Below are 20,512 nucleotides of genomic sequence, written 5' to 3'. Positions count from 1 at the left end.
CTCATTTCAGATGGTGTAGCAATACCAAGATAAATCTAATGAGATTTCACACCCTTCCTCTGTTGAGCGGATGCAATCCATCAATCCAGATGTCAATGGTGCGTATGTGGCTCAGCTAAAGTATAAGAAACAGCAGCTCAGGTGAGAAAGCGCTCAAACTCTGCCAGTCAGGCAAAGTTCAAAATGGAGGAAACCATACCATATATTTTCATATTAGAAATGCTGAAAAGTGATGGTTTTGATGGATTTCATATTTAATGGAGGGGGCGTTGGAATTCTCGTCATCATTTTACAAGTGAGTGTTACTAATTCAGTGAACATGCTGGCTCATTCATACAGTATCTGACCTCCAGTTCATGCTGCACCATGTCGAAGGAGTCGTTAGAGAAGTAGACCTCCTCGATACTGTCGATGATCTCCTGCTCCGCTTGGGGGTCAATGGGCTGCTCCCTCAGCTCCCGCAACTCCTCCTAGAAGAGTTTGAGACAGATTGAGAGAGAAAGATAGTGACAAGAGAGAGGGAATTAAAAGATGTCCTTGAAGTAAGCACTTAAGAAAGTTCCATACACACTGGGACACAAACAGAAGAGGGTCCAAAACAGAGAATTACATCATTTCCTAAGTAATGAAAACAACAAACAAATACATCAAAAGACAGAAATTGGGAAATACAGAGAGAAAAAAAATAAAGGAAAGATGCCGAGGGAAAGAACAATAAAGGGAATGGAGAAAGGATTAAAAAAAATAAGAAAGAAGTAAAGAGAAGTTTAAGGACACAGGCAAGGGTGAAGGACAATGTGAAGAGAGGACAGAATGAAAATGAGGTAGAGAACAATAAGCAAGGAGAGGGAAAGAGGAGGTGTAAAGTGCAAAAGAAGTGAAGTAGAAAAACGTTAAGTTGAGGAGAAGATTGCAGCTTGTTTCGTTGGCTGGCTGTCATGGGGGATGGCAGAGAGCCTTGAGAGGAAACATGAGAAGAAAGGAATTCCCCATCAGAGCAACATCAGAGCCATATGGATTAACGTTGTGGCGTATTGCTTCCGTGAGACTTTTAGATGAAGGTTCCTAAGCTCTTATTCCCAAATCACTGGTCAATGACAAAAGTGTGAGATGCCCAGGGTGAATTTGATTTACTTGAATAGCCCTTATTTAAATAGACCGTTAGGTCCTAAAAGTTGTAAAATGCAATAAAAGCCACATCCAGAGGCGGCTCAGAGGCGGGGTTATAGAAAATGCGAGGCTCTTGCTCTATAAGCCCCATGGATGAGAAAGAAGATCCGGGTAATTTAATCTGAATCCTATACTCGGAAGTAAAAAATGTTTTGCTCGATGCTCCACTGAACAACTTTCGGGTCGCAGCCTTTACCATCATCTCTTTTCATGCATCTTTGAAATATGTCTCCAAAGTGAGTGTGGTCATTGCGTGTTTGCTCAACAAAAAAAGAGTTCACTATCCGGCGTTCGTTGCCAGATCAGATCTTGCTGAGACTGAGAAAGAGCTTGAACAAAGTACATTTTCTCGATTTAGTGTCCTTCTAGTGTCGGAATGGGGGTCCAGTATTTACTGAGGTGACCATGGAGTGAAATAATCAGTCATGAAGTGTGTTCACATTCACTTCTCCCATTGGAGTTAATAGACTAATAATAGACTAATGGCTCTGTTGCTAGTCTCCTAAAAGGGACGAAGTGGTGAAACTCACGTGACACAGAAAACTTTCCCCAATGGTCTAATAGAGGCATCTGTATATTACATCCTATATATAGTGTGAACATTGCATGCGAGGCGGATTCATGCCGTGACTGTGAATATTTCATGTAAGGTAATGTTGAGTTTAACAGCCCGTTAAAGCACAAAGACACTAAGAATAGACAGTAGGTTGAGAAGCAGGATGGACGTGGAATTAAGGGATCAATCAATACAAACTCACACTGCATTAAATATCCATAACATATATAAATCTCTATCAGAGATCTCCACAGATCATCTCATATCGACTATCATAAGATAGCAGACACTGATCAAGAAAACCCGGTTACACACCTGCCTAACCACAAATATTTTCCCAGCTACTATCAGCAAGAAGCGTGCAGCAAGGCGGTGAAGCCTGCCCCCCATGTCGGAGTCTGCCTCTGTGGGTGAGTGTGTCTTGCTGAGCGACATTTATACAGGAGTGCTGGTGCGACTTTAATGTTCACCGTAAAATATAGACTCATTGTATTATATTACACAATAAGATTCCCTTTTATATACCATATATAATTTGTATTCAAGGCATTTGTGATGATGCTAATAAATAATTATAATGTTTTTGTGGCGGTGTATGTGTGTGTGCAGACCTACAGGCAAGTGTGTGCGCTGCCACGTTTGAATGGAGGTAAAAGAGTGAGCAAAGGCCCCCGGGGGAAATGTGTGGGTGAGCGTGTGAGATTGGAAAGGAGGGGTAGAGATAGGAGATCACACTTTGCCATCAAAAGGGTGGGTGGCAAATCAGCTCAAATGAGGAGGGAAGCAAAAAGGGGAGGGGGGAGGATGAGGTGGATGACTCATTGGTAGCGAAAGTTACAGCAAAAATAAAGTGAGAGGAATGAGCGAAAACACAAAATGATGTGAAGCCACTCCTGTGTGGTTAAGAGCAATTCACCTCCCCTGTGCCAGCGTCTCTCTCTTTTCCCTCTCTCAATCTCCCACCTGCAGTGACGTACGAAACTCGAAACATCTTTAAGTGAATGACTCCTTGAGAGGCAACCCCGGGTTAAATAATTCCCTTCATTCCCTGCGGCTGCGTGAGCACAAAACAAACTAGACGCCCCTGTGCCACACATGTGAAACCCAACATCAGCCACCGTGAAGCTTTGATCAAATTTCACTTTGAAGGATGAGAGGGGAGCGGGGGGGGGGACAAACCACCCTTAGCACCCCCTTTGCAAATTAATAAAATTCTCATCGTGTTGCGGAAATTAGAAATACATTTGCATCCAAAGTGTGGGACATTTAACAAGCATTATCAAAGCGAATATGTGTGTGGAGTGCTGATGTTTGAATCCAGAAAATCAATTGCGAAACAAAGAGGTGCTCCACAACACGGCACCCTGATAATGCAGAAAATTGAATAAACACAATGGAGGTTCATGTAAAATCCAGCGAGATATTAGGAGAGAAAGACGGTGAGGAGGAGGGCCAATTATTTCCACTAAGGAATCTTCATTAGATGAACAAATCAAAACATTCTCATAGTGATTACCATTGAACATTTCTGCAAACTCGATTGGGTGTACATCCTCATCTTTTCCTACACAAGGGCTTAACACCTGTGTCTTCTGGGACAATATCACAAACACACCAATATCCAGGCTGCAACACTGCTGTCAGCTGCTCTGCTACTACCATGTAATACTGTTGAATTTTAACTTTGAAGTAAGCAATTATTTTCCCTTCACAGTAATTATCCACTGTCTATCACTGTGTCAAAAGCAAAAGGTTCCCTATATCTGTGATGCCATGCTGTTCATTTGTTATATGAGTAAATGGACAGGCTGCTGGACATATAATTAGAAAATAATATTCTCTATATAGTACTCTCACAAAAAAGTGTGAAATGCCAAAGTGAGATGTGTTTCCTCTCAAGAAAGCCTGCATCAACTAATGACCTCCTCCCAGCATCAGTCTCCATTCTTCAGAAAATACAATCTGTACATTGGGGGCACTCAGCCAATCATGTTCATCCAAAATTTGTAAGCAGCACTACAGCACTGAACAGGTAATGCACTTGGCATGTGTAAATTAATGCTTTTTGTGGGGAAAAAAGAATTCCGATGCATGAAACTGTAATGGGTGAGGTGATAGTGACCTCTGCTGGTGGGAAATGGTAACTGCATGTACTTGGAGCACAGCAGGGTTATAAAGGAACCATTTGCCTCAGGGAAACCTTCGGGGAAAAAACAACTGTTTCCTCAACAAAGTTAAATCAAACATGTTCACCATAATACAGAGGTAGGGTATCTGTTGGTTTCAGCACTTCACTAAACCTGGAAAACACTTTCCACTTTTGGGCAGAAACAAACCATTTTGTTTGTAGTTTTGGTGGTAGAGGACGAACCTCCTTATCATTTACCACCACCGAAATTATTATCCATGCGCTCAGAACATCTAGACAAACACTCTGAAGATCATCAGGACCAAGCGCCTGAGATTATATTGTGTTTCCTGTGGCTTAGTTTATATTAAGGTTACAAGCATGTAATTTATAGCTAGAAAGTCTTGTTAGCACACAATATGAGATTGTAAAGAGAGACACCATAAAAGGCTCCACAGGGTTGAAGAGAGCCTTATCGCGCCACAATACCTGCCAACAAGACTCTTAAAACTGACACGCAGTGGGACAACGGCTTTGAACAAAAAGCTTCAGAATGAGGAATAAAAGCTTTTGTTTTACACTTTAAAATTTTACAAATTACTTTCTGTCTAATTCATGGTGTATAACTTGTTCTACCATAATCTTTGAGATTATATCACATTGAAATCTCGACTAAAGGTCAAACTTTTATTTAATAAAGGCCCTTGGCTCATGACCCAAACGTACATGGAAATGTGTAAAGGGCAGCAGGTGAGCTGAGGGATCAGATCGTCTTTGAGAGACTGTTTCCCCTAAGGGGAAACTGCTGCTCGAGCCAAGAGTCTGACCTCCGTCTGTATATATCCACCCTGACATCTGTGAAAGAAGCCTAATTAAATGTTTCACCTCAGCAGCTATTAGTTCCATCTGTTGGCAAGAAGCCGCCGATACAATACGCATCATGATACAGGAGTTACCATTCAAACGATATACGGCTATACTGCAAGCAAGGCGAGGTATACTTTTATGAATACAATTTCAAGAAAACTGTAATAGAATAGAGAACCCACCACCATATGAATAAAATCTGAGAATAAAAATGATGATTTTATGCAATTATAACATGGAAACAGCAAACTTCCATTTATCCCAGTCCCTGTGATCCAACATCACAGTACCACTATCTTAGCCACTTTCTGCCCCAAATCTTTGCATGTAAAGTATCAATTAATAAATGTTTTTGGAAATCTATACAATATCACAAAACAAAACATCAATCACTGCACATATACTTAAATGTATTAATATTGTATTACACCCATAGCAGCTACACAGAGTTACATTACATAATAGAAATCATATTACAGATTTGCACCTGTCAGTTTAGGTGCATTAACTTTTGTAATCACCAGCACAGGGAAAACAAGAATTATAAGAAAGATCTATTGAAAATGACAACACAATTTGTATATTTGGCCTGTCAAAGATTTGACTGATGTCTTTACAGAACAGCAGAAACCAAACTGCTTCACCAGGTGCACGATATCATGTGCAACTGAGCAAAACATACAGAAAATCTCCGTTGCTACTTCCTGTTAATGACCACAGCTAAATAAGTGAGGTATCTCTTGTGAGATCACAAGCAGAGCGGAAATGACTCATAAATTAACTGATCGTCCCCTTGTTTTCATACATTAGTATGTCAGTGTCCATGTGAATAGGTGCTTTGGCTATACACATTAAATGTATGCAGTCCATTTGACTTCCCACAGACAAATCTGCTATCTGGTGTAATTGCATTTTTTCCCTGCGTATCATTCATACTCCATCAACCTTTCAAGTCATGTCCAAAAAATGACTTGACAGCATCAATTCTCAATCATCCCCAGCATCAGGCCCCTCCCTTCTATAGCAAGCCAGATGTTGCTGTCAGCTCCTGGTGGATGATAAATGATGTGAGTCATAGCTAAAATGGTTGGAAACACACGGCTGGTAACAAGCAGTAAGTATACATAAGTAATAAAGATACATGCATGCAGTCAGGCGTCTTGGTCTTACCCTCCTGAACAGAGCAGTGGCTTAAGTAATGCAGTGTTCCCCACAGTGGCAGTGACCGGAACATATTCAGAGGATTATTCACTTTTAATCAAAGAGGCCCGTAGGTTTCGGTGTATACAAAGCCTGTGTGGGCTCCTATTTCATTTCCCTGAAAGCTGAAAGGACCCGCTGCAAAGTAAATATAGTGCATAGTATTATCAAATAATATACCTGTGTTTTGTCTGAACACACAATACGCAGGTGTTGGCAGTTCACACAGGAGACGTAATTCGTCTGTGATATATAGAGGGAGGCTGAGGTGCATATAATCCATAGAATCTAAACTAGGTCTCTGTCATTGTTCTGTCTGCTTATACTATTGGAGCCTCATATCACATACGCCAAACAAAGCAGGTGCAATAATATCAATAGTCATTCTTGGGGGCAATGATTCCAACAAAGGTAAGCAGGGTGTTCTTGTGAAACTAATTATCCTGAGGCATTCCTCTCTGTGTTCATTCAGGCTCTAATTACACCTGGAGAATAAATGACTGCTTATCTTATCTGAGCTTGATCTGCTTCTTTGTGTGTTTTTCTGCAATAACAGGTTTGCAACAACAGACTTGTATATTGTCCAAACCAATATTATACAATAACCTCAACTTCTTAGATCATTAAATAATATCTTTCTCCTTAACCTTAAGACTGTTTAATGTGACAATAACATCAAGCACATGGCCCTATCTAAATACAAATAAAAAATATAATTGATGTGAATCATAGGTGAGACTGTACTTCCCTTTTTCTTTTGGAAATACACAAGAGATTGAATGAAATTTCAGAACTTCTCTCAGCTTCTCACGGATGATTAGACAGAAAAACGCTTGCTTTCAATCTTATCTGTTGCAGTGTTTTTTAACCGAGGCATAAAATACTTGGAGCAAAGCACACAATTCATTTGTCTTTTTCATTTCATTAGTCTTTTTTAATAAATTTTCTTATGGCTTCTGGGACTAGCTCCCATTTAGGTTCCCAATTTGAGGGATCTGTGAAGCCACTGTGGGCCCCCCCTGTAGAGAACAGAATTCATTTTTCCTCCAACCAAAAACTAAGTGAGAAAGAATTGCGCGTAACATTCACATTAAGGCCAAACTACAACAACAATCAAAACAATGTCAACCGTTAAACGCCCAGTCTTTCAAAAAGGAGAGATTAAATGTCCGCTTGAATCAACCAAGCTGATATCACCCGGTACTGAATAATAGGAGTTGGTCACCCTCCAAACTGTATGCAGACACAGGACACTACTATGAGGCAAAATCAAAGCCAGCAGCGAGCAGTGCATTGAGGTGTTAGTGAGTAAAGGACTATACATTATATAGAGCCACTGTGCGGCTTTGCTCTGTCTGCTCTTAGCAAATTGAATTTTTATAAGTGGGTTATGACAAATGCTTCCTATGACTAAGCACGACTGATTGCATTTTCAAACGCTGCCATGCAAAAATGCTAAAACACTATAAGAGTAGATCATATGTCACACTCTTGGTGTTAAAAATCCTCCCGGTGAAGGTCCTCAAGTGACATAAATGAGAGCCATCCGTGTCTTTGCATTACTGTCTAAAAAAACAGTAATGTAGTATTTACAGGAAGCAATCCAACACATAATAAACACATTGTGAACAACAGTATGTCTAAACTCACAAATTACACCATAAGTCTAGTCCAAATCTAAAACCATCCCCTTTCAATCTTGTTGTATCCCTACTGTCAATGTAACTGCTTCTCAGTTTGACTGCAATTGGCTTTTATTAATAATATGCATCGTCAAGTTGCCCCAAATGCTCAGCTCATTCACAACAAAAGGGCCGTAAATAAGAGGACAGTCCAGAAAGTCTTCTTTTTGACTTTACCTAAGTATGACATAACAGCAGCATCTGTTTTTCGGGGAATATCTACCTCTTACTACTTGAACACATCATTAGCTGTGGTTAAGCTGAGAGAGATGTCGATCTTAAAAGGAAATGCAGCACAAATGCATCCACAACACAACAGCTAAAACGGAAAGCTGCAGCTTACCTTGCTCGGGATCCTCAGGTTCTCCACAGGACTGAGGTCTGCCATGCTTTCCTGGGGGCTCTTCAGGCCCTGTCAAAACAAGAGTCATTAGACTGCGAAAGCCCCCCAAAAAGTGAAGTAACCTCAACGGTTTACACAGTTGTAACCCCCGCTCAGCACACTACAGCATACGACATGAAGTAGAACCGACGGACAGATGTGTGACAAAGATATGCTCTGTTGTGTAGTGGAGTCTAACGTCACTGCAGTGCAAGATGAGAACTTCCCCAACCGCCCAGTTCCCACTGTTGTGCACTGTTGTTGTGCTCGTCTCGGGGTAAACTCTTATTACTGGGTGTTCCTGTCACTGTGCCTTTACTGTCTTCACGTGGGGGTCAATATTGTTCGTGTTTGTGACGCAGCCGTTCAATACGTTGATGTTTCTCGGGCTGAATGTGCCCGTTTAATGAGCCTCACGACGAGCTGTCAAATCAGTCAGTTGGCCTCGCTAGCTAGCATGCTAGCTAGCTAGCCGCAGCTGTCAAAGACAAACGGCTGGCAGCTCGGTTGTCGTAGAGCTGCCTTGCTCACCTGCCGCGCCATCAGAGATTTGATCTTCTGCATCGTGAATCCAACTTGTGGCGGTGAGAAAAATAAATAGACAAAGTTGCAAGTTTTGTTCTGTTGTTAACGATGATCCTCCATCACTAGGAGAGGGAAGCCATAGTTGACCGTCACGTGACTGGTACGGCAAGAACGAGAAAATCGCAATGCATGCCGGGAAAAGTAGTTTTTTATTAAACGAGTCAGTGACTTGTCTGACAGAATCTCACCGGTATAAAAACTACAAATATTTGGATGAAATCGAAAAGAAATATGTTGTTCTGAATAAACAAAGGCACATTTTATACAAAAGTATTGTAAAGCATTAATATTATGATACATGTATTGCTGTCACACACCACTGGATGGTAGTAATTTAACATCACGGAATAGAATATTAGACATTGATGTTTATTTCCTTGAAAAACATACTCTGCTTCTCTGCTCTCTCAGTTACCTGTAGGTGTCAGGTAAGACATGTATCAGAAGGAAAAGCACAGCTGTAAAACTAATGATGGTTGTGGGTCCCGCGCTGGGTCCAGCACGGCCATTGCTTAACAGGACACTTGAACGTAACGGATTATTTATGTTATGTCATGTGTTATGTTAATGTTGTGTCAAATTATCGACTTTGAAAAAGTCCTATAAAACCTGTCAGTGGAGACAGGTTGTACTGAAATTACCCTGACTAATCTCTTTATGTAGTTAGATATAATTTTCTATTTTCCCAGCCAAAGGTGGAATATAACTGATTTAATTCAGCCCATTACTGTCCTTAAAGGCCGTAATGTTGGAAAATTGTGACCAACTATAAGTCATGATACAAGGATGCAATTAAACTTCCCAACAGTTTAAAGAAGATCAGATTTGATTATCTTGCACCTGCTTCAACATCAAAATGCTGGTGACACATGAGTGCATCCATTATGACAGTCATATGATTAAGATACAAGGGCCATTGTTTAACATCATCAGTATTTTTTTTGTGTGCCAAACTTTTAATTGACTTCATAGTTTCTTTTATCCAAGTTAGGGATATGAGTATATTTGAGCACAAGTACCTCAACTGTCTGTTGCTTTTTGTATTTAATATATATGATATTTAGTTGCCGACATACTGTTATTCAGTATGTATAATTTAGTCTCAAAGAGATTATATATATATCACTTTGTTTTATTCGTTTTTCGTGTGCAGCTGCATTATTTAGCATACCAAGCTATACATGATCCTTTGTCATGAAGACTTGGCTCTGCCTTGTTCAATAATTACACAAATTTAGCATAAAACCCATTCAGCCTGTTTTGTAATTGCCCCCTTGGGTATTAATGCAAGCTTGGTTAAAAGCAGGATGCAGCCAGCAGCCAGCAGGCACCATGACTTCTAGTTCCTGGTTAGTGAAGCCTCAGGCTATTTCCAAGTCAAATGAAGGTAAGGTATCTTTCCTTATGTGAATTCACTCCACTGTTGTTTGTTAGGCAGTCATTCACAGTGCAGAACCTCCCTTAAAGCATACACTGAAACGGAACAGATGGCAACCTTTACCCGGAGATGCCGCCACAAAGACACTGCACACTCAGTTGGTCATATTATCAGTTACAATTAGAGCTAGCTTCATTAAAATGTGTGTAGTTTTTGCAGGGAAGCATCATGAAAGTTCAGGTTTAGTATCCAGTGAACAATTTGCAATTTGTCTTGTAGACATATTTTCAATAATGTCTAAATAGTTTTGTTTATTTAGTTTTAACTAATAAGTCCATAGTCTTCTTTGGAAAAGAACCGCCTAATATCCAAATCAAATGTTTTTATTTTAGTGTTTTAAAAGTTTCAATGCTAAATCTTCGAGTGTGTGAATTTCAATGTTTTTGTGGTGCAGCATTCGATATACATTTTTAAACAGAAGCACTCAGAACATGAGTGACACAATGGGGACAACACAATACGTTGGTAAAAAGCTGAATCCTAGCAGAAGGCAGACTGCCGCATTTAAGTGGTACATCAATGGTGGTGGTGGGGGGTTGGGGCAGAAGAGTAAGTGCACAGGAGTCTCTAATAAATTGTGTAAATTGCATATAAATTCTGACCTATATTTTCTGATCAAACACTTTTGTGTCAGTGTCTATTTCCTCCTCATTCCTCTCTTTTACATGCACACACGCAGACAAGCAAGCACACACATTTTTAAATACTCTGACGGTGTCAGCAGAAGCAGGTGGAGGGCACTCTGCCACACTCTGAACCATCCGTCTGTTGCTGCCTGTCTCCATATCGCCAGGTACACAGCAGACTAATGCAACAAGGCTGAGAGCAACGAGCATCGAGCTCTGCAGCAATTTGAGACAACAAACACAACTCAAACACTTGCGAAAAGAGAGATAACTGCCAAGACATTTAGACAAAGACTGACTGTTAAGCAGCAGAACAACTGACACCTTCGCTGGCTTGTTTTTTCAGGATTTGTGATTAAGAAAGTGTTCATTTCAAGCCATTAGTGTGATTGCCATTCTATGAAAAAGACATACAAAGGATAGTAAACAGTTATATCTTTAATAAAGTACAAAACAAGCATGTGAATCCAAACTGTACAATAAGTTATGAATCATTAATCCTTTTCCTTGTTTCAGCATTTCATTACATCCATGATGAGCAGAAAAAAATGCTACATTTGTGGAAACAAGGTTACATGTTTCTATGGAAATAAATAGATCAGAGAAAAACCGAGAAATAGAATAAAGAATCTGACGTATAATCCATTTACAATATTTACAATGAACCTAAATATATTTCACGCATTCATCATAACACTTGTCACAAAACAGACTCTCATTGGCAGAAATATTAAATTAGAAATATATTATTGAGACGGAAAATAAACCATAAGTAATTAAAGTGTTTTGAGCAGTTTGGGTACCTTATAAGTACCTCATGAGAACATGTTTAAGACAAGCTTCCTTGGTTTAATATGATCTAAAGTTTTGAACGAAAAAAGCAAAACAGTTTTAACTTCTGTTGTACTTTCACATTAAAAAAAATGTAAGCCAAACACACACTTTCATCTCACAAAAATATCAGCAAAAATCATTCATCATCTGTCCCAAACTGTGAATAGTAACAGTGCACAATCTAATTGTGTACTCACACAAGCCTCCATCATCCCATGTGCAAAAAATGGCCCACCAAAGCCAGAGCTTCAGGCCTTGATAGCCGAGAATAAAACTACTCTTCAAGTGAAATGACTGACAGTTCCACCTCAACCCTCCAACTTAATTCAACAAACTGTGACTGGGAGATTCAGGAACATGTCTGATCACATCGTAGATGGTGGTGTGCATATCCTGAACTGACTCGAGGCGAGCCAGAGATCTGCATGATGCCTGCAGATGAGATGCATGGGCGCATTTCAAAAACAGCACACAACTTTTTAACAATATATTTTTTTAAAATGCTTGAATTATTGCGGCGTTATTACTGAATACATGTGGATGTACAACATGTTAAATACCTGTGCTGATTCCATTTTCCCAGGTATAGAGACAAACTCATAGATGCCAAAATCTTCGGTTGCATCCTCATGACCTGTTAATACACAGGCTTCAATGTCAGACCAGTGGATTAGTATCTATTATGAGTTAAACTTTCCTTTAAGATAATAGATCACTCAATGTAATGATGCCTTTAAACTGCTTTCCAGTTTGAATCAATAAGACACCTTAACCTTGTTTTCTGCTGAAGCTCCTCCTAACTCAAACCTGTTTTTAAGAAATAACTTTCAGTTTAATGGAAAACCGAGGACTTGTTCACCCCTATAACCACCTCAAATTATGATGTAATATCCATGCACATATGTAAATATGATAGCATGAAGCATAATCTATCAAAGTGTCCACGACAAGCAAGTAGAAACAAGCACTTGCTCACCTGAACGATGAGGTCGTTTCTGCTCTGAAAGCGGTCTGCCAAAAACAAGAGAATAAAGCTGTTAGTTAAAGTATACATAATGCACATTAAAAATGAAATTGCATATGCGTGTATTGATTTCATTTTCAAGGTTCTTACCTGTTGTAAATGCTCATAAGCACTGTTGATAATGGAGAGAAAGATTTAGAAATACAGAAGTGACAATTTGTTTTTGTCAAACACAGTAGATACTTTGCCATGGTTACCTTCAGTTTGACTGACATTTGCAAGTTATTTACATTCATGATTAACCTCAACATGTAAGAAATCAACGTAGCAAGCTGTTAGCGTTGTTTCACTCATCTCATTCAGATTTCAAACATGAAATATGTTAAACAGGGTGCAGGACTCACTGCTCCAAAACTACCTCTGTCAAAGCAGCAGAATTAGACATTACCTCTCTTCGGATGGCAGTTTCTCCTGAGGAAGAATAGCAGCATACAGCCGATCACGAACACAGAGCAGATAATGGCTGCCAGAGGGGATACAGAGTTCTCATCTTGGGTGTGCTTTTTTATCTCTGAAAACAAATACAGGAGGGACACTGATGGTAGAAAAGGTAGAAAGTCTTTTTAAAGTCTATTTATTTTCACCCCACCTCCCTCATGGACAATTTTCCTGAGCTTCTAATAATGACACGGATAGGTTTATATTGCAGTTACTTGAAAATCTCATATGAATGCTAAAAGGTTGCTTTGTGCTTCAATATCATGGGCGTGACAAAGTGTCGAAATTGGACGCACAGGGAATTAAAACTGGATGTTCTTTGTTTTATGACCAAATATCTGCAAAATTAATGACACTCCCAGCCTCAGCTGCACATTGCTTATAAGCAAAACAATTGTATGCTTCTTGGTTAGACTAAAATACAACCTGTTCAGGAGTATCTGTTAATCCTCACCACGTTAGCAATGTCACTGTTAGCATGTTAGCCTGCTCCTCTTAGCATTTGGCCTTAAGCAACAGGTCCTCATGCAGCCGCGAGCACCGCCCATTTTATTAAAAGGTTAGCCATCAAATTCTTCTTTGGTCATGTTTATGAAAGATTTTGCTGCCCCTGAACATAGATGCTGTCGTGACTTCCATTGACTCAGTAAACAGCATTTTAAATCATAGGCAGTATCAACAGTAGTCATCAGTGAGCCTTTCCCAGTATCACCAAGACTACAGATTAATGTCGCATTCGGCACACAGAAACTCCACATGCTATAAAACTTAGTCAACAAATACGACAGCTGTTATCCACTGTTTACTTTCCCAGCAACTGAGCTTTTATACAGGCTGCACACACTGGAACCTAGCAACAAAGATAAAACGCCAGTTTCATGATAGCCATGTATATTTCATGTTATATCCATAACCTGGTTGGACTTTTCACACACTGGTAAAGTATTTTACCCACCCACATGTTCCCAAAGCAGGCCGAGCAGTTTGTCATTGTCAAGATAAATCCCTCATAGCTCAAAAACCTCTTCTGCTTTTGGCACGACACAGTGTTTACAGAGTGTTTATCTCAGATGATTCCAAAAATCTCCCCACGCACTGCTCCTTCCCACCTGTTCCTAAGTTGGCCACCACCAGAGTAAACTGGGCCTCGTTCTGCTTCTGCGTAACATTGTTGAAGGCGCGGCACAGGTACTCTTCTGTCTGGGCCAGTTTGTAGGAGCGCACCTCCATCCGTGGGCCCTTAGTGATGACCTGGGTGGCGTTGCGGCTCTTGGAGATCCAGACGTAGCTGTTGGGTGGGTTGGAGTCAGCCTGGCATTCAAAGAACACCAGCTCTCCAGGGTTGATGGTGAACACTTCTCCTGTCCGCAGGCCCTGGCCCGAGTTCACCTCCAGGTTGTAAGGGCCATCTGCAGGGGCAAGAGTAGGTCAGGGAAACATGACAGCTTGCTGCTAATATGACGCGTATTATACAGAATGGTTACTTTTCTATCATAATCAGGGTCATAAGTTTGATCCTCAGTCCAGCAGCCTGAGATCTTGTGAGGGGAAGAAAGAGCAGTGCCTGCCCTTGAACGCAAACATATAACCAAGAAAAAAAGCAATAAGAAAATATGAAAACAACTTTGTTCATTAATTCAGGAATACATTTTGCTACAAGTCGATAAGCCGGTTTATGTTATGATAAAATGACATCTTGTGAAAAGCTTACTTTAATTTAGGGTTGAATTTGGTGCATATAAATGAAAAGAAATAATGTTATACAAAATAATTATAACCGCAAATATTCATCTTCTTTATTTTTTTTGTGGTGCCAACATCAGTGTATTTCTGTAATAATAAGATAATAAATAGACTTTCCTTTAACAAAACACATGTTGGTGGCAGCCTAGATATTGCAGTTCTGATGTTTTGCATCAAAAGTGACTCTTTGGGTGACATTAATGTTTTTTGACGTTTGTCAAACCCGAAATACGACTTTGAAGAAATAAATAAGCCTTTATCAGTCATACACCAACATTACTAAAAACTGTCAAAGCAACTGAAAAGTGAAGTTGGGATTTTAATGAATGTTAATGGATCTACCGCATTGTGCTACTGAAAGCCAACACGGACATGCTCTGCCTATGCAAACAGATTATGTCACACAAATGTTCCACATCATTTGTGTCTCATCAACACAGAAACATTAGTTTTGTGAAAATGAAAACACATTAAAATAAATCCATTCAATGATGAGCACAACTTTGAAAAGCAGGTCAGTTTATAAGTTTATCTACATGTTTTATGACAGAAAAGAGGAGCTCTGTGAGATAAGTCTGCTCCCATGCAAATACCCTTCACACGTCGTTCTCAGTTGTCAGAAAGTAGTCCGATCTCACTGACATTTACATATGACCAACTGCAGAGCAAAGAGAGAGAGAAACAACAATAGATCTATAGTGTTGGTATTACAAGAGCTTTGTCGTATATATACATCCTACTATCAAATGTTTTGGGAGATACATTTCACAGGCTATTCTCACTACGTAATGTTAACACATTTGGTTCCAGACTGTGTCAACTTCAAAATATGTATATGTGTAATAAATCACACCCATTGACTTACTTGTCTTTATCTTATTTCTCTGTTTGGTTCATTTAGATTGATCATGCCTAATTACTGGTAGGATGAAGTTCATATGTTATGTTGGAGATTTTGACATTGTCAGATTTAAGTTGGCTATTAAGAACATTTTGCCTTAAACTATTATTTCTGTGGTCATTGCAGCTACTTTCACAGTAAAGTGTTAATGAGTTCATGAGTTTAAGAAGCTGCTGGCTATGAGATGTCAAAGTTTATCTACTTATGTTAAAATTAACCCAATTGTAATTCTCTGGATATTAATTGGAAACTACATTTGCAGTTTGAGGTGGTCTCGGTGCAGGTGTCGACTATTAGTAGGAAAAGGAGAATGCAGATGGATACTCACAATAGACGTTGAGTTCCACGGCCCTGCTGTACCGACCCTGGCTGACAGCGTTGCTGGCCAAACAGTGGTAAGTTCCCTTGTCCTCTTTCTTCACAGGACTGATTAACAATGTAGAGTTGTCATGAGAGAAGTGGTATCCGTCACTGGGACCGAGTGCAGCGTTGTCCCGTAGCCACTGGAACACAACTCGTGTTCCTCTCTCCACCGAACAAGTCCAGGTTACATTTGCCTTGTCTTCAACAACCGCATATGATGGGCTCTTCTCAATGACTGGAGTGGACACAGGGACTAAGGAAAAGGCAAAGACGTTAGGCCTGAGTCCAGAGATGACGTCGGTCCAACTGATGACATGCAATAGGAAAGTACTCACCGTCCACTGTTACGTGCACAGTTCTCTCCTCCTTGAAAACCTGCCCTGTCCTGTTATGAAACGCTATGTTGAGGTTCAGGTGGTAATCCCCCTCATCGTCCGGGTTCAATTTGCGGATTAGCAAAGACACGTTGGGTTCTCTAAAGATGAGGTGATTGCGGTACATCATGTCAGTGATTGTGGTCTCTTTGGTGAACGTCACCAGCGTGGTTCGAATGCCACTCGGCCCGGTGTGGGACCAAGTTCCCTGGATCTCAACGTCTTCCAGCAGGAAGCGAGTCTCAACGGACAGGAGCACAGACTTCCCTTCAATACCATGGTGGATGGATGAAGGGACGTGGATGAACTCAGAGCTGACGTCTGTGTTGGTGAAGTAGGCAGGGATACGAAGAAGAGGAGGGAAACAAAGACAGTTATTGCACAATCGCTGGAAGTGTTTGTGTTGTGTGTTTTGTGTGTGTGTGTGTGTGTGTGTGTGTGTGTGTGTGTGTGTGTGTGTGTGTGTGTGTGTGTGTGTGTGTGTGTGTGTGTAATGAACAGACAAGGTGCTGCCATGTCAATAAAGTGTCTGCAAGTTAGTCTTCTGAGTGTGTTTATGTTGGTTTATCATATATCATATATATATATATATATATATATATATATATATATATATATATATATATATATATATATATATATATTGTGAATCTTGACGACTCATGATATTTTAAATCTGATGGTTAATGTCAATGATTCTATCTCTCAATGCCTCTAATACTGTACATACTGTCTGCTAATATATTGGTCTAGTCAAGTACATCACCTCACAAACAGCAATGAAAGATCATAACACAGATAGAAATTCATTCAATCTGGATTCAAACACATTGCACATGCAAAATGGTGTCGTCCAAATTAACAAACATGACTGTTTTTCTGACAAAGAAAAGCTTAAAGGCTTTATAGTAAATGGATATCAATACACAGATAAAATAAAATTGAAATAAAATTGATAAAAATGAAAATTGTGCTATTCATTAAATGGAATGAGGTGACAATATCAAGGCAAAACTGGGCAATTATTATTTCAAGATGAACCCGATTCGGTTGTGTCTGACTAATCTTATAATCTATATCCTCGTCTTCAGATTGTTCAAGTCCTCAAACTGCCGTGGGTTAATATTGACGCAGCTCACTACAGATTGTCATTGTTGCCAAACAAGGATGAGGCCTGTCTCTTTGATGCCGACTTACTAAACAAACACTTGGGCTGAAGTCACTAGATAACCGTTGATCTATTGCACCAGGCTGTCTGTTAACACTCTGGCTTGAGTTGCCAAGGCAGTTAAAGTGCTGGTAACCAGCTCCAAACAACTTGGAACTATAACACCAAGAAAATGTCTGTTTTTCAGCAGGTATTGTCATTTCAGCTGGAAGTTTTACCTGATAATAATATGTTTAGTCAGTATGTTGTACAGCTGAAATGATCCCCTGTGTAAGTTGCATTTCAAGGCTCAATAATATCAGATCAGAGCTGCAACCTGATGGTTTTATTTGACAGAACTGTTTTGACACCTTCAAACTTCCCTTTCTGGATATTACTTTTTTGACAGTTTGAAGATAAAAAGTGAGCGACTGAGTTTGGATGCCAGGTTGAGATGAGCGGCAGCATGTGAGTAGGCAGAACTGTGAAACAAACTCACTAGAAACCTCTCACTTTTCTTTAACTTGTGTCTCTTTGTCTCACTTCTGGCTGTCTATCCTCTCTTTCTCAGTTGCAGCATTAAAGGACTTGGATGAGGCTGAAAATATTCATAAGAGACTGTTAATTTGCTTTATGATTTCACATAATTGAGGTGTGTTACATCTCATGTCATAATATCTTCAGTGAAACTAGAGGGAAACTCAGAAAAGTGATTTTCATTCTCTCCTTCCCACCATATCCCCCCTACCATCTCTACCTTCTACCCTCAAATCTCTTTTTTTCTCTGTCACCCACCCCTCTTTCCTCCCCTCTGACCCGTCCACACTCCTTCCCTGGAGACGTCCAGCTGGTGTCAGCCAGGTCCCTGGTGTTTACTGCCCAGCATGCTCATCACAATAGATCACTGTGTGTCTAGTGTCATGTCCTAAATAATGCAGACGCCCCATCGACATGCTCCACTCTAGCAGGCCTGCAGGCCAGATCCGGTGTGTGTGTGCGTGTGTGCGTGTGTGCGTGCGTGCGTGCGTGCGTGCGTGTGTGTGTGTGTGTGTGTGTGTGTGTGTGTGTGTGTGTGTGTGTGTGTGTGTGTTAGCAGGAGTGTGCCTGTGTTTACACCAGCTGAGATCCAGCGAAAAGGCAGAATGAGGGGGAGTGTGCCGAGCCCGCTCCTTCCCTGTTGTCCCCAAACAACACAGATATTGTTGTGGTGATACCAAGGAGATTACAGTGACAATGGCTGAGAGGATACCCTCATTTAGCACACACACACACACACACACACACACACACACACACACACACACACACACACACACACACACACACACACACACACACACACACACACACACACACGTACACACACACAAACACATTCAAACAATGATTGTGTGGCGACCCACAAGCACCTGCCTCTTATCACCCTCACACACACGTCCGAGTTGTTTGGATACTAAATAAAGTCTCCCGGTGCATGTCAAAACGCCAGCAATCGCCTGTCTTCTTTCAGATAAAACAAATAGTGCTTCTCAAGGAGGGTTGATGATACACGCATCAAAGTGAGTCCATGTTTCAGGGACTTTTTAGTTGGATTCATTGGGTCATGTGGGGCATGCTGGCCCGATATCACTGAGTCACAGAGCTGTGGCATCGGCCACTTCTTCTTTCCACTAACACCCGCACACAACCAAAGAAAAGCTAATTCTGTCAAGTCACACAGCGATGATTATGGAGAAGACATGCAAAACTAACCAAAATAGACTTGAAAAAGAAAGCTTTAAAGACTCAAACTTTGACATTGGGATGACATTTGATTATTTGGAAGACGCAACATTTTAAAACAGTGATTGTCCTTGAATGTTCTTCACTACTTTTACATTTTGCAACCGAGTTTCATTACTGCTTCTCTGTCTTGAACCCTTTCAAGACAAAATGATTACATTGTGTTACTGCACACCATAGAAAACTTCCTCAACTCACCCTCAGTTTTACCCTGCCAACCAAGCAAACACAGCAACGCCAGTAGCTGCCATAGCTGCACCAACGCAACACTGACAACTCAAGCAAAACATGCCTCCACGGCTACTGAACGCTCACCTGTTAGGAAGAAGAGAACAGAGCAGACAGAAAGTGCTGTTCTTCCTCTGGCCTCCATGGCATCTTATTCTCTAGGGATATGTGGGACTTCTGACAGGCGGGCAGGCAGCAAGTGAGGGATGTAGGAAGGAGGAGAAGAGTGAAAGAGAAATAGATGGAGGAGGAGGAAGAGGAGGAGGAGATAAATGTGACTGGTTGTGGTCATAACATTTGCCAGGGAAATAAGAGGAGCTAGCTTTAGCCTGCATGCAGCCAGGCCCCTCCCATGATACACCAGGAGGAAGAAGAGGTCCACCTGGCAGAGAGGCAGCACAGCATGGTCCTCTCTCACACACACACACACACACACGCGCACACACGCACACACACACACACACACACACACACACACACACACACACACACACACACACACACACACACACACACAGCTGCCTTAAGGCTGAGGGGTTTCTCTCTGTCAAAGAGGAACTGAGACATACAACTGTAAAAGGACAATTGAGTCTTTACATTATAACACACCCAGCTGTTTGCCGCTTTAGTCCCTGAGGCTATGAAACAAATAAAGAGCAGGCTGACAACTGCTCTTGTCAATGTAACTTTAATTATTTTGTCTAGAAATGGACAGAAAAAAAGAGAGAGAAGAGTGATCGAGGATGGACTTACGAAAACATGACCTTTCAAAAACTTAAAAGATGCAGACAAGATGCTGACGTCATTTTTGTATTATTTTTCAGCCCTCTGGGGACATCGTGCAGACATCATTTAAAGACAGAGGAGGAAAATCTGTTGCTAATTCTTGTCGAGTAAGTTATTTGCATAGCTGCTCAACAAAGACTCATTTGTGTCACATCATGTTTAACTCTAGTCATATGTATAAAATACTTTTCAAATCATATTCCTCAGAAAAACAGTTTAAAGTTTAAATCCTTTCATGTTGGAATTGATCCATGCTGG

The 20,512-nt window shown here is 40.6% G+C and overlaps 2 protein-coding genes across 4 annotated transcripts in view; both read right to left on the bottom strand.

Annotated features, from left to right (window-relative positions):
- vps50 (VPS50 EARP/GARPII complex subunit) overlaps positions 1-8,662 on the bottom strand; it is an 83,723-nt gene extending 75,061 nt beyond the window's left edge. For both annotated transcript variants that reach the window (XM_068576317.1, XM_068576318.1), the window contains exons 1-3: positions 8,517-8,662; positions 7,947-8,015; positions 348-470 (exon numbers count right to left, since the gene is read on the bottom strand). In XM_068576317.1, the coding sequence (XP_068432418.1) occupies positions 348-470; positions 7,947-8,015; positions 8,517-8,549 (225 nt within the window). In that variant the 5' untranslated portion in view covers positions 8,550-8,662. The remainder of the gene's footprint in view (positions 1-347; positions 471-7,946; positions 8,016-8,516) is intronic.
- A 2,435-nt stretch (positions 8,663-11,097) lies between these two features.
- hepacam2 (HEPACAM family member 2) lies at positions 11,098-19,642 on the bottom strand. 2 transcript variants are annotated; one of them, XM_068575794.1, is made up of 9 exons: positions 19,556-19,642; positions 16,273-16,632; positions 15,903-16,190; positions 14,040-14,339; positions 12,881-13,003; positions 12,583-12,604; positions 12,445-12,479; positions 12,029-12,117; positions 11,098-11,900 (listed from the first exon to the last, which is right to left on the bottom strand). In XM_068575794.1, the coding sequence occupies exons 1-9, from the start codon at positions 19,611-19,613 to the stop codon at positions 11,790-11,792; spliced, it is 1,386 nt and encodes a 461-aa protein (XP_068431895.1). In that variant the 5' UTR covers positions 19,614-19,642; the 3' UTR covers positions 11,098-11,789. The 2 variants fall into 2 exon arrangements, with proteins under 2 accessions (XP_068431895.1, XP_068431896.1); XM_068575795.1 differs by having other exon boundaries at positions 12,029-12,102.
- Positions 19,643-20,512: the final 870 nt, after the last annotated feature.

Source organism: Clinocottus analis, unplaced genomic scaffold (genome assembly GCF_023055335.1).
Source record: "Clinocottus analis isolate CAN_PGR_092001 unplaced genomic scaffold, fCliAna1.0.p SCAF_14, whole genome shotgun sequence".
NCBI classification, from domain to species: domain Eukaryota; kingdom Metazoa; phylum Chordata; class Actinopteri; order Perciformes; family Cottidae; genus Clinocottus; species Clinocottus analis.
This window is presented reverse-complemented; position numbering and strand designations above follow the sequence as displayed.

Bases quoted from the DNA above. Each gene is read 5' to 3' on its own strand.
- hepacam2 (XM_068575794.1), bottom strand. From the start codon at position 19,613: ATGGAGGCCAGAGGAAGAACAGCACTTTCTGTCTGCTCTGTTCTCTTC. The intron at 14,340-15,902 runs GTGAGTATCCAT...TTGCCCCTGCAG, and splicing joins CGTGGAACTCAACGTCTATT to ATGGCCCTTACAACCTGGAG. The intron at 11,901-12,028 runs GTATTTAACATG...TCTCATCTGCAG, and splicing joins GGAAAATGGAATCAGCACAG to GCATCATGCAGATCTCTGGC.